Source organism: Harpia harpyja, chromosome 11 (genome assembly GCF_026419915.1).
Source record: "Harpia harpyja isolate bHarHar1 chromosome 11, bHarHar1 primary haplotype, whole genome shotgun sequence".
NCBI classification, from domain to species: domain Eukaryota; kingdom Metazoa; phylum Chordata; class Aves; order Accipitriformes; family Accipitridae; genus Harpia; species Harpia harpyja.
In genome coordinates, this window is record NC_068950.1 from 29,896,129 (window position 1) to 29,910,385 (window position 14,257).

General features: G+C 35.9%; 1 protein-coding gene across 5 annotated transcripts in view; it reads right to left on the reverse strand.

The window, feature by feature from the left end:
* Window positions 1–14,257, reverse strand: part of PRKACB (protein kinase cAMP-activated catalytic subunit beta) — a 74,477-nt gene that overhangs the window by 9,906 nt on the left and 50,314 nt on the right. For 4 of the 5 annotated variants that reach the window (XM_052800752.1, XM_052800753.1, XM_052800754.1 and 1 more), the window contains exons 2-7: window positions 9,510–9,571; window positions 8,440–8,568; window positions 4,607–4,705; window positions 3,507–3,589; window positions 2,844–2,970; window positions 507–602 (exon numbers count right to left, since the gene is read on the reverse strand). In XM_052800752.1, coding sequence (XP_052656712.1) covers window positions 507–602; window positions 2,844–2,970; window positions 3,507–3,589; window positions 4,607–4,705; window positions 8,440–8,568; window positions 9,510–9,571 — 596 coding nt within the window. Of the gene's footprint in view, window positions 1–506; window positions 603–2,843; window positions 2,971–3,506; window positions 3,590–4,606; window positions 4,706–8,439; window positions 8,569–9,509; window positions 9,572–12,419; window positions 12,475–14,257 lie in introns of those variants that run through there. The other variant, XM_052800755.1, reaches the window with a different exon arrangement.

Below are 14,257 nucleotides of genomic sequence, written 5' to 3' on the forward strand. Positions count from 1 at the left end.
TAGACTGCATGTACTTCATGTGTAAAACCAGTGGTTTGTCATGTTTGATTTCATGTAAAGTGCCTTAAACCTGAAACACTCTGCGACTAGTTATTTAATGACTACTGATTCATCCAATATGTGGTTCTTGTTACCTCTGGAGCTCCCATTCTAGTCTCTTAACAATTCAGAATGTAATCACTCAGATCTGCTGTTCTGATAAGGATGCTAGTTAAATAACCTAATTACAGAATCTTTAAATCCCTTTTTCCCCTCACAAGTTACATGGCAAGCATATGCAGAAAGTTCTGTATAGTTATGTGAAAATCCCTGCTCTGGAGTAAGTTTTAGTATACTAAAAATATACTTACAATGCAATGACTGCATTTTATGTAAGTCGTAAAGAGTTTGACTAGCCAAGATTTGAATTTTGTAAGTATCAGCAATTGTTTATCCCTCAGAGTTTAATAATTAGGTGATAAGTTTTAACTGCATCAAATGCATGGCTGAATAACAAGACAGAGTACCTTGCTGAGAATTATTTCAGGTGCCAGGTATTCTGGAGTCCCACATAACGTCCAAGTTCTTCCTTTTACTCTTTTTGCAAAGCCAAAGTCTGTGACCTGTCATCAGAAGAAATAAATTGACTGTAAGTGCATTTCTACAAAGAAATTTAAAATTAAGTACTTTTGAAATATTTTGGAAAGCTATTTTATACAGAGGAAAAATTTGTTTCTCAAATCACATAGTATCATATAGTCAGATGTACCTTTGGTAGCCTGTCCTTCTGATACTTCTAATTCAGATAGATAGAAGGTTTCTCATAATAAAGTTAATAAATAACACAAAATATGTATTATCCCCTGACATTAGCTCCTATTTATGATTTAAAAAATCATGGCTTACTAATCTTCCACGTGTACTGCGACTACATTAATCATTTTTCTTAACTTTTCACATCAGACTGTTTATACTGCTGAAAGCTTAAAGAACATGAATATGAACAAGATATTTATCTTTTTCTTTAGTTAACAAATAAATGAATCACAAAAACGGTCAAGATATCCACCAGTCTTGTAAATTTAGAATTTTATTGCATAAGTATATAAGGGTTATATGTAAAATTAGTGTGGGAATAAGACAACATAAGAGGTCTTCCAGTAACTTCTGGTTCTGAATATCTTTGAAAGCATCACCAGAGTCAAGCTTGTTTATTTGAGGACTAGGGGGAAAATGTAGCAGTAACTGTATTCACAAATGGCAAGCTCTTGGCTGTTATAAATTCTTCATTCCACTTGTCATGTTTTCTGCAGTAAGTTTTCAGAACTCTGTATGCGATATCATCCTTTCTGTGATTTTTCCTGGACCGTATTGTGGAATACATATGGAAGCCAGGGAGTTACATGTGAAATTCTGGGATCCGTTTCAAGCTATGAAGTCTATGCTTGTTTGGGGATCTGTTTCTTTTGTTTCCCCCTCCTCAGTATCATTTTCAACCCATTCCCTGAGAAAACATGCTGTACCACGATGATAATTATTGCTGACTATACAATAACCTGTGATGATGTTTCTGATACATCAGTGTCACAAGTAAACAAGCCAGACTCCAAACTATCAAGGCAGCTTTTGCTTCACAGCTGGAACGGAACGGAGAGGGTGATGTGCTGACCAGACAGACCTGCTTCAGTCAGCAAAGAATCATTTCTGTGTTCGTGAATGCACATCAGTCTACGCAAGAAGACTACACTGCAGACATGGGACAAATGGTAACGGCTTTAAAATTAAAAAAGAAAATGAATGGAGTTTCTAAACAAAATTTAGTTGGAGCTGCAGTATCAACATATGAACACCCCCCCCCCCCCATTCAGAAGCAGAAGCGAACCAACCACACATGGGAAGAATGACTGCTGGACCCATTATCATTTGCAGTTTGCCCACCATCACAAAAACATACTGCTGCATACAGAGTCGCCAGTCTGGAGTAAGCCGTTCATAGCTTTACATTAATCGTGCTCCCCAACCACATTAATAGAACTTGTGCTTCTCTTCTCCCTACAGTGTTATTTTACTCTCCACGCAAAATTATTTTAGTTATAAACAACATAAGATATGAATCCTTTCCACTTCTCTCAAACATTTTTCTGATGTATTTTCCTGTTAGATTCTGCTATGGCAAAAGGTGGCTCGATGAGGAAAGAAGAGCTTCTATAGTTTAAGGACTGCAAAGCATTGCAGAGTGATGGTTGCTGTATACCACCTTCCCATTTGCCATTTCGATCAAAACCGTAAGAGCTAAAAGGAAGATGAGGAAGTGCCGTGAGAGGCTGTTGTAAAACCAGTTGTCATTTGCAGCACTGCAATTCTGATCTGATGTCAACTCAGCTCTTACTCCAGATGTGCTGAGAAGGTTAAGACTCTCCAAGGGTGGGATTCATCTGAGTGAAATTAAGTACTATAGTGTTGATGTTGACTTCTAAGCTGGTTATCCTAAACTACTTATATAAACAATGCAGAGAACCAGACATTTTAGGGCCCCTTTTGTCTTGTTCTAAGGCAGATGTATAAAATAGGTCAGATGAACAGAGCCATATAATCACCTACTTCTCACCACAGACCCCAAGGGAAACCTTGACAACTTGCTCAACTGCAGACAGCTCCATTGTGCATACTTAATTTTAGTCAGAGGAAGTACAATCCAATGGTTTTAACTGTTACTATGCAGTAGGGCATTTTAATGCTCCCTTAATACATGCTGACATGCCAACCAGCTTCAGACCATTTATTCTAAACACATTTGCTAGAATTACCTAACCCTACGCTGTAAGACAAGACTCCACTCCCTAAATATATGAAGAACATCATACCTGGATGTATCCTTGCTGATCAATTAGAAGATTTTCAGGCTTTAGATCTCTGTAGATGAGGTCTAATGAATGGAGGTACTCAAATGTTAGCACTATCTGAGCTGCATAAAACCGTGCATGTGGTTCACTGTGAAGAATTAGAAGAATAGTAAGTACCCCAATGCTATGCTAAGATACTGAAACAACCATGTAACTGCCAGGGATAGACAAATTAAGTATCTTTTAACTGGTTCTTTTACTCTGTAACAAGGTAAAAAAAAAACAAACAGCAAACATTTTTAGAATTGATACACTCACTCCCTAAATTTAATTTAAGTCTTGCAGCTAAAATACACATGCAAATCAAGGTGAATGTACCCCAGAATACAGAGCTTAGACATTAAATTTTACTTTTAGAAACTATAATCAATTTTGGTGACAATATGCATAGGAATTCCAAGATTCTATTGTGCATAGATCACGAATGCCTGCATTAACTGAAAAATAAGAAATAATTACAAGTTTTTCACTGCCTGACTAGTTTAAGTTCACTGAAAGAGGGGTAAATTAAATGTACTTACCCCTTCAGAATTTTTTCTTCAGTACTAACAAATTTTATAAAACCCTCTTCCCAAATTAGCAACATAAGTCTTTTTAAAGGAATAATGTCATTAATACTCTTACCTGAACCTTCCGATTCTTCTTAGATGTGAAAACATTTCACCACCAGGAACATACTCCATTACCATGTATAAATTAGAATTGTCCTAAGGAAGCAAGTAAACACACACAAATACATATTAGGCATGCTATAGTCTCTATAATTCTTACGTACAGTATATTTTATTAAAGAATGAAAATGAAAAACTGTAGCCATCCAATGACCTTAAATATAAAGCAACACAGGTAGAAATTCTCAAAGAAGCACAGACACGTGACAAATGGAGCACCATATATCTCAAGAAATCTCTTTTAAAGTAAATTTGAATACAGATAATTAGCGAGTTTCTGACACAGAATGGTGTGTAAGTGACCTGAAGGAAGAGAGAATAAGATGCATACTGCAAGACAAGACCTTGCACTCTTAAAAGTTCAGAATTGACAGCCTGAGGTATTCTCGTCTCCCATAGCCCTAGCCCCAAACCTCAAAACCGTAAAGATTAAGGTAGAACACGTTTGCTCATTTTCAACAGTATTAAAAAAGAAAAGGAAAAAAAAAAAGGAAATATATAGAGGACACATATCACACTATAAATACAGAAAATACTCAATTTCTTTACAGACTGACTAACACATACTGTCATGAAATTATAAGCTAACCTCCAAGTTCGTTCCTTCATGATTAAGGTTGTCATTAAGACCTGCCTCAGATATAAATCTCAAGCAAAAAATCTGCAGAACAGTTACAAATTTACCATTCCATATCTTGGTACAGAAATATATCCTTTGGTTTGTCTCAAAAACAGAATGATGCCTAAAAGCTCTGTAGAAAAGCTGGTTTCCCTTCAAAACAAGGGAAATCTCTAAGAGTTGAATTTAATTTCATTTTTATTTATTTATTTGGAGATATCCTTTCAGTCATCACCTGGTGAATTGGGGTGCATGCAAGTGGGCACACAAGTGCAGGAACTCCTGCTGAAGACCTGGCAACAGCGGCAAGTGAAGCATCTTTGAAAACAAAAATACCTAAACTATTGTACTGTAAAAATTAAATGTTTTAGTATCTAAAGTTTGAGCATGCACTTCCCTGAAACCAGAATAACGACCTTCAAGATAATGATTACCTTAAAAGAATACTCCAGTTTTACAAGGAAAGGAAAGTTCACCGCTTGTAATATTCTCTTCTCATTCAGCGTGTGTTCTATTTGCTTCAGTTTGACGACCTAGGAGAGAAAAAACGATCTTTGGTTTAAGTATGACATTTTATAGTTGTTGATAAATTTTTCAGTGTAAAACAATTAGTTGAATGCAAGCTTGTAACTTTACAGATAATGAAAAACCTTATGGATTACAAGTATAACAACAGTGCCAAGAAAGGATTAAAAAGTCTAATGACGTTTTAAAGAGTAATACTCATGCAATATGGTTTGCAGATAACTCTAGAAGTAGTGTTTCTTACTACATGCCAAGTATTGGAATCAGTAAGGAAAACATCTCTTTACATTTTCTTAAGAATTGCTTGCATTTGTAACAGAGATACTTCTGCAGCAAGACGACAGTTCAATAAAATCCATTTGATCTTTGGACCCTTTGCTAAGAAAGGCAGGAAATTGTGTCAGACACATTTAATTATGAATTTTGTTACGTGTGAACAGGAGTAAACTGACTTATTTTATATAGCTCACACATTAGTGAGGAGAAGACTAAGGAAACCACAAATTCAAAATTTCTATTCTTACAAACAATAGTTACTTCTGTCAGACCTTTCAATGGGATTTGCTTTTCTGCTTAGCAAACCGCTTAGCAAAAGTATTAAAAAAATCAAGTGCTACCTTCTTGGAATCTATTATAACGTTAAGCTGCTAACAAAGCAGCAAGCAGCAGATTTCTGATTATTGCTTTCTCAGTAATTAACAATTGATTTCCTTGTGTTAAACCCAAACGTTGCATAATCACTTCCTTCCATTTTACTTAATCCCTAATGCACAATTTATCTATATCTCATTTTGAGAATGGCATGATTTCCAAGTAAAGTTACTTCCCCCCCCCCAGGAAACAAGGAGAAAATGTACAAGACTGACCAAAACAAGTCTGTTCTTACATGTTTGGAAATCAAACCTAACTGTTATAAATAACAGCTAAGCAAGATATTCCAACCCTGACTGAAACTGCATTTAAATTTAACTTTTAGATGGAAAAGGTAGCACCTATGAAAAAACACTACTGTTTTGAAACAGATGCCACAGAAAAGAAATAGTGAGTTGAAAATAATAAATCTCTTTTGAATCACAGACCTTTAGGGACCAAATAAAAATTTTGCTCGAATCAGCTTATTTGTGGGAAGTGTCCCCTTCATCCCTAAAAAGCTCTTGGCCATTAAAGCAAGCAAGCTAAGGTTTTAGTTTGATAGTGTGAAGCGTTCATCTTCAGTGCTAGACAAGACTTCACCACCCTTCCTGCACCTTCTGCTGGTTAGATACTGGAGGGTGATGGCGGCAATACTGCAGGCTGAAGCTGCTGTTTAACACATCATATCAAACTGGAGCCTCTGGTAACGCAGCTTTGCTCACATTTAAGCTCAGGCTCAGGGCATGTCCGATGACAGCTTCCTGTAGATCAAATGGTATCTGGTAATGGCAGATTCCCCAACAGCTTGTTTGTGTCTGAGCTTTTGTTAACAATATTTTTTTTCCAAAAACAATTACGAAATGAAACTAGCCAAGCAATGGTATGTCACAGCCTTTCTAAATCAAGGCAGACAAATAAAAGAATAAAAACCCTACACACGAGACTACTGGCTACATCAACGTCTATTACATTTATTTTTTTTTCCATATCCTGATGAACCAAGCGTAAGATTGGATAACAAAGGGACACACAATATGCCTTCTCTTGTTTCAACTAAAATGTAAATGAAAAATTATAGGCAGCCTGCACATTGTCTGATTTCAGGCATCTGTATGTTTTCTATAATATATGAAGTGATACGAATGTGTTCTCCCTAAACCATCTCCTATTTTTCGATCAATTAATAGAAGTTACTAATATAACACTTATATATTTCTAATAGAATACATAAATATATAATTATATATGCTAACTAAGTTGAGTTGAAAAAGCACATATTTCATAAAGGAACACTTCAAGACTTCTGGTTATAGACAAAACAATCTAATTTACTAATAGAAGACTGATGCCTTGACACAAACATCTTTAATCCTGTGAATCTTTTACTGCAAGTCTACTGCAATCGTTAAAAATGTGAATTTTTGCTTTTACCAGATAATTTTATAGCTATAGCTTTCCAATTTATTTTAGACTGAGAGGTAGCAATGGGTTTAATTAACTTTTTTTTTTTAAAATCCTCAGACTATTTTTATGGCAGCTTTCTGAAGAAAGATGTAATTTCCTAGATTGCTCCAGTGACAAGGACTCGGCCATTCATGAAAAACAGTTCAAAGAAAAAACAGTTGAAAATCTGAAATTTGACAATGAGCTCTCTGTGCAGCACTCGGATGCTCATCACACCTCACGTTACAGCAACACTCCCCACAGGATGCCACCAGCCACACTGAGGTAACGATGAGGTAAATTTCCACACAGGTGGAAATGGCCTGGGCTGTCTTTCAGTTGTACTGTGTTGGAATGTCTTTTTAATTTAATTGTTTGTGTGTTTAAATAAAAGTTAGAAGCCATTGTTATAGGGGAATGCTGAAGTTGCAAAAAATTGAGCTTTTCCAAGCAAAAAAACAATGCCAGAATTGACACTAAAAGGTAAGTTTACTTTAGTTTCTTCTTGTCTGACCATTATAAAGCAGTCTTTAATTAAATGACACATTATTCAAGGTCCAGGACCCCAAATCACATGTAAAGAATACTGGAACTGCAACTCAGGCAAAACAGTTTGATTATGTCACTGCCACAGTTCCATTATATAAAATTACTCAGGAATGTAATAATGCTTAAGTGCAAGAGTCCACATTGAGGCAATGCTGACTTTCATTTTGTCAGTTGCTGATATTAAGTTCTCTTTGCCAGATTAATATTTTCTTAATATAATTTTTGTTATACAGCAGCAAAGTTGTGTACAGTGCCTTACAAATTAAGAAGAGCTCTGATGTTGACAATCTTAGAATCTACTAATCTAAATAATGTACTTCTGAAAACTTGTCAAAACCATTGAAAACTAATTGTATTGATAAAATCCTTTAAAATACTTCTTAGGTTTCTGGAAATCTATTTTATTTAAAATCTAAACTTCATCAAATGACACCACTTAATCTAAGAGTAATAAGCTGTTAAAAAAATCAGGCTGGAGCAACAATACAGATTCAGATTACAGCACTTAAGTTTTCAACACAGAAAATGTCTGTTGTGTGACAGCCCTTCTGAGAGGGAGACTACCGTTCTATCTATGCAGCTACTATAGATGCAACAGGATTATTACATAATTATGCATACAAAAAGTAATACCTCATGGGATCAAGAATGGAAAATAATTTGTGCAAACAATTTGTTAAATTATGGTTCACTAATGAAATTTTTGAGAATTTCTGATGCAAAGAGTCTTCCAGAATTTTGAGCTACCCTGCAAAAGTGTATTTATTTATTTATTTATTTTAACTAGAGCCCTACATTTTGGTTTTGCCGAAGAATATATAGGCCACCTTACAAAACCTAAGCAAAGAATTTAACTGATGACATTTTATTAATGCCTTGGACACGACATAGAGCCTCTTTAGCCTGCCATTAATGTTACTGGCCACTGTAAGAATTCTACATGATCCCAACAACTGAATCTGCTGGCTAAAAAAGAAAGTCAAGCATTTGAAGTATCAGCAGTATCCAAGTGCCATAAGAAAAAGCACAGTAAGTGCAACAGTTTAGCCACAGTTACCAGACCTTTGTCTACATCAAACTCTTCTGTACCACAAAGACCACTAAAAATTACACCAACCTTCTGTTTATCCAGTATCTTCATAGCATAATACTGTTCTGTGGATTTATGTTTCACCATCATAACTCTCCCAAATGATCCTGTTCCAAGTGTTTTTTGCCTCTCAAAATCATCTAGGCCAGCAGTATTCTACATGTACAAGGATATAATGACATTATTTACAATCTAATAGCCAAAGACATTTTTAACTGTATGAATTGAATTCATTTATGAAAGAAAAATGAGTAAAATTACACTTAAAGACAACTATAGCCAACTATACTGTTATAATTTCATGCCTGTCAAATTTTAATAAGAGATTTTACATTGCACTCATTAAAACAGAAGAAGACTTAACTGAATTGTATCAACACTTCTATAATTTGTCCATAGAGATGACACGTGCTTAGTAAGAAACATTTAGCGGTGAACAGATCATGAATTTAACATGCAGATAAATAACCCCCTCACGCTTCACAAACAAGAATATTCGAACATGCAAAAACCCCCAAGCTCTGGAGACAGTTCTACATCAGAATTGTCTGGAGACCATATCACTGAATAAATTCTCTCAGATATTCATTACCATAGCATTTAAAATGCTGCTTTAAAAACAACAATGACCCTTCCCCAAACCCCCAAGTTTAACTTCTAAAAGATTTCTAACAAGCTTCTTAGCCTGTCCCCAAGCTCTGTGCAGCCAACTTAATACCCTTAATTCCCCCTAACACCACGGGGGAAATTATTAACAGGGTAAATTACAGATGTGTCAATGCTTATTGTTATAAAATGCCAGCTAAAACATGCCAATAGATTTTGAGTCTTGTCATGTTGATGGTGAACATCATTCTCAGTAAGAGAAAGCTGTTGTTCACTATGAGCATTTCATCAGCTCAAATCTGGAGAAGACCCGAGAGTCTGCTGATGAATTTCAATGACAAAATTGACATTAAAAAAGGAAACTCCTTTAAAAATTGCATTAAACTTATTTCTGTTTTCTGCACTGCTCATTACAGACTGATAACACACTGAAAACATTATTAAAAAAAAGTGCACTAGAGAAAATTATTGAATGCTTAAATGACTGATACCTGAGGGGGGCTTTCCCATTTTCTTAAAAAGTCTTCTTTGGCTTTGGCTAGGAACTCTTTCACTGAAAACACACAAAAAAGTACATTTTAATTAGTGTAATTCATCATGGATGTGATGGAGATGCTTTGTTAATAAAATATGTAAATTTCATTATCAACTTCATTCTTCAACTCATATTATGCTTTTTTCATCATGTATGAAAGCAAGCACCAATGCCTCTAGAACTTCTACAATATCTCCAGGAGATCTCTAAGCTTTCTGGAGTGACTACATCATTCTACACAAATTACTTTACACCAGCTCTAATAACTCACAATAGTGTATACGCAAGCAGGCTTTAAGGTGATGTAAGATGTTCTTAATTTGACTGGGAAAAAAACACAAACACCTGACTTTTATAAATAGCTATTCCACAAAGACAGACTTTTTATCTATTTTTGTTAAATAAAAGTTACATTTTCTTTCAGCTGATTGAGCATAATGTCAATCTCATTGCTTTTTCCCCTCATCACCTTTATTTAAAGGCTGTTTGCAAGCTCAAGTACCAACTGGACAGCATTACTGCAAGCAAAGACAAAGCACAGGGCTACAACAACACCGCACATTAGGCATGCCCACAGTCAGAGAATATGTATTTTTAGAATTGATTTTCCACTGAAATTGAAGGCAGGTATAATAGCAAAATTCTGGATGACTGTTCAAAATGTGCACCGACATATTTTGTTCAGATCATCTTTCAGCTGTTCTGGTTTTTTGAGTATCAATTATCAGCCAGATCAATGCAGATTACTTAATGCACAGTCATAAACGGGAGGTGTTTTCAGACATTGCTGTGGTTCTGAAAGAGTCACAGAATCAAGAAGAAAATATCATACTGTTTTTGTGTTCTCTGAATCATTTCACATAACACAATGTTAATAACAGTGGATTTTCTGTACTGTGATTTTCTGCCACAAGCAGTTTCTAAAAATACTCAGCAATGTGCCAAGATTATTCTGGCCAATATCTAGAAAAACATGTTTTAGCAACTGTATTTTACTCTCTGATGGTCATAAAAAATTAGGTTTATAAGAGGTTGTAAACAATCATCTGATGAATCACAACTTTTTTGTACTTTACTTTTCGGAGAATACTAGTGTCTACACAGAGAACTTTTAAAAAATTCTCTTTTATTACTGGTACAGTTACAGCAGCAGTAAAAACAATGGCAGCCCTGGAGAAGGCTGGTTGTGAATTTTTTTGTCCGTCCCCCCCCCCGCTCTCAAGTGTGCTATGGGACTTAACTATCACAAAATACTCAAGGGAGGTTTATGGCTCCCACCGTCAGTGGCTCTGATGGAGCAGCAAATATAACGGAAATTTCAGAAAAATTGTCAAAAGTTCTGGCAGACCTCAAGGTTAGAAAAGTGTTTAAAGCATGATATCCACTCAGTAGTTTTAAGAGAAACAAGCAATATTAGAGAGAAGGAACATATTTATTACCCTAAACTTATGGTTGAGTAAGAAAAACATAGTTTATATCAAAGGAACTACTTTAAATTGGTATTAAAACTCACTGAGAGTTAAAAATATTTTAGTGGGTAATCAGTAAAAATGTTTGACATATTTATCCCATCTGGGGAAAATATTTCCATTGTTTTTGAATATGGGGGTTACTCATGTAATGACTTTTAATGATCCTAATTTGAGAAAAGGATAGGATTTCCTGTGGCATGAAATAATTTCTCAACACAAAAAAGGGAAGCTAACAATGTCCAAATTCATGCTTGATGATCCTTCTTCCATTAGGAGAACAGAGATGACTTGATAAAGTGATGACCACCAATGAAGTTTTTAAAACATCAATTTATGTCAGAGTAGCATGAATATTATTTTCTCTTAATGACAAGAAAAAACCTAAGATGATCATTAAGATTACCAAAAAGCTGAGCCTTCAAACTTAAGTGGCTGTAGCTTAGAAATGAACGTTAACACTATATAGCACAACCACAACATGAAATAATTGGTCTCATTTTTTTCATGTTATTACAGTACATTATGTCTTAAATATCCCTCATGCTATCTCCATTGTTCATATAAATAAATATTTTAAGTTTCCACATATTTTGCACTGAAATATAATTATTCAGTATTTATAAAAATACACAATGACATTTACATGTAGTCATCTTTGTCTCTGTCCTACTTATGGAATAAAGCTGTTGATGAAAAAAATGTGATCCAGCTGGAAATATTCAGATTGTGGAAACATAAGAAAAATCTCCCAGTTCTAGAATATAATCAAGCCACAAGCTTTCTTCTACCTTACTCTAATTTCGCTCTCTTCTTGGAAAGCAGCACTGAACACGTATTTTCAAAATAAAGCTACCTAGTGGCACTCACTTATCTTAAAATTGCTATCTTTTAAAAATGATTTCATATTCTGTGGTGTGTTTTTTTTAGAATTACATTTTCTTCCTAATGAGAAAGTGGGTCAAATTGTGCCTGGTTCTCATTTTCAGAGGTCACCTGGTCTCCTACACCACAACACAATTCAGCAGGTGATTTCAAAGAGAATTTAGGCAACTTAAGTCACTTCTGAAAATAGGACTTAGAATTTGAAACAGGATAGGTGCTTTTGAAAATTATATCTCAATCACAAAACATTAGCTCTTGCTACAGGAGAACATGCTTCATTTCTACTTTTCTAGCACAGAATCAAAATTTACGCCAACTAGATAGTAGTGGCCATTGGTATTATTGTGATGATACAAACAAATAGGTTTATTAGATGATTACTTAGATGTTTTCCTCAAGTGCACATTTTTAGCCACCTTACACTGTGACGATGTGACTCTTGTTTGCTTTTCTAGTCTTTAAACTGTTCCTAGCATCTGTGACTTTGGGCACTAATGAAGGAATGAGCATACCAAAAGTCTCTATAGGTTCCCCAAGGGTTTGCAGGAACATTCACCCACACAGATGAGATGATGAAGAGAGGAAAGAAAGAGAAGAAAAAAAAAGTTTTATGCATTTCCACAACAAACACATAGAAAACACAAATACATTCCACCCTTTCCCCTCCCCACTCAAGAACAGACCCTGTAATAAACCAGCCCTTTCCCACACAGACAGAATGACTCATGCTAAGGCACAGAATGTTTGAGAAAAGAAAAGAGAAAAAAAACCCCAAAGGCAGCTAAATTCAGTATGAAAAAAAGATGATGCATCACAGAAATAAGCACAGCTTACAAAACTTCAGGAGATCAAGTTGGCATCTTTAATAATTAATCTATTCCAAGACACACACATCCAAGGAACTGTTGCTAACAAAAGTGTATCTATCTTCATCGCAGCATGCCGGATCACAATAAAACCTGTAATCTGGTGATCTTCCCACTACTTAGCACTTTGTTCCAAAAGACAGCATGTGTGAATTGCATGGCATGTGGTGGATAGCACAGAAATGGCAAGCAGTCTCCAAAAAAAATTCACAATCAAATTTCAGTCCCGTTACCCAACAACAGCAACAGAACCCCTTGAAAAGTCTGAACTTGCTGTATGCAAACTGGAACGCATACAGGAATCCTGTACGGTCACCATACAAGCATGATTTAGTTTTGTAAGACTGTCAAAAAAAAGAACCCAGGAAAGAGATGGTGATATACAAGTTCCCATAAACACTGAAGAGCAAGGATCACCCATATATAGCTGAGTAAAGTGAAGATGAGGATGCAAGGAAGGTATGCAAAGAACAGCAAACAGATCCTATTCAGTCTAGTTTCATTGGTACAGCAGAAGTTGGAGTGAAGGAGGCTGAAACTAAAAGAGGAAAAGCTGTTGCTCAAGAAAGGAAGGTGCTGGAAGGAGAGAGCAAAGCATGACTAACAGCACTGGCACAGTGAGGGCCACAGCAGCGGGTCAAAACAACTGGATGCATTAGGAAGGACACCAGCTGGAACTGGAGAAGATGCACAGTGGTCCAGGGATTAGGTAGGCACAAACACACAGCGCAAACCTAGCTCTTTGAGACCAACAAGAGCAATCACTGGCAGGAGAAGCAAGTTTTATGCAATGCAAACACCCAAAGCATATAGTAGCAAATCTGGGGAGATTCAGAAAAAGGTAGTAAGAAATGGGGTAATGGCCGAGGAGTCCCCACTGAAAGACTTCAAGCAGTTTTGTAACTTCTGCCTGCTTCAGTTGAAACCCTGGTCAGAAGAAATGCTACAGGTGCACACACAGCTGGACAAAATATAAGCTATCCCCTTGCATATCAAGGGGAGACTGGGCCTGTGGAGAGCTGTACTCAGAACCAACGCAACATGGTGATAAGCAGGAAAGTCTGCTGGAAGAGATTTCTAAGGGAAGTAGAACTCAAGATCCAGAGGTTCCTAGGTAATACTGGCATACAAGGAGGTATAAAAAAAAAAAAACCCACCCAAAACCCAAACAAATGAAAAAAACTCTACCACACACAAAACGAAAAAACCCCTGAGCCCACTCTCAAACAGCAGGAAATTGTTATCTACCAGTATATTCACACAATGCATGGTATTTTTTTTTATTGATTAACTTTTTTATGAAAAGTTAGCAGTCTTATTAAAAAAAATTGTTAACGAAGGGTATGAGTACTATAAAGAGTACTCTGGCCTAAAACACAGTTTAAGGGCAAATGAATCAGAAGGAAGCCCCTGAAAAAAATTTAATGGGTTAGGACCTCTCAGTTGCAGGGGTGCAATGACAGCAGAGGGAAAAGGGTCACAGA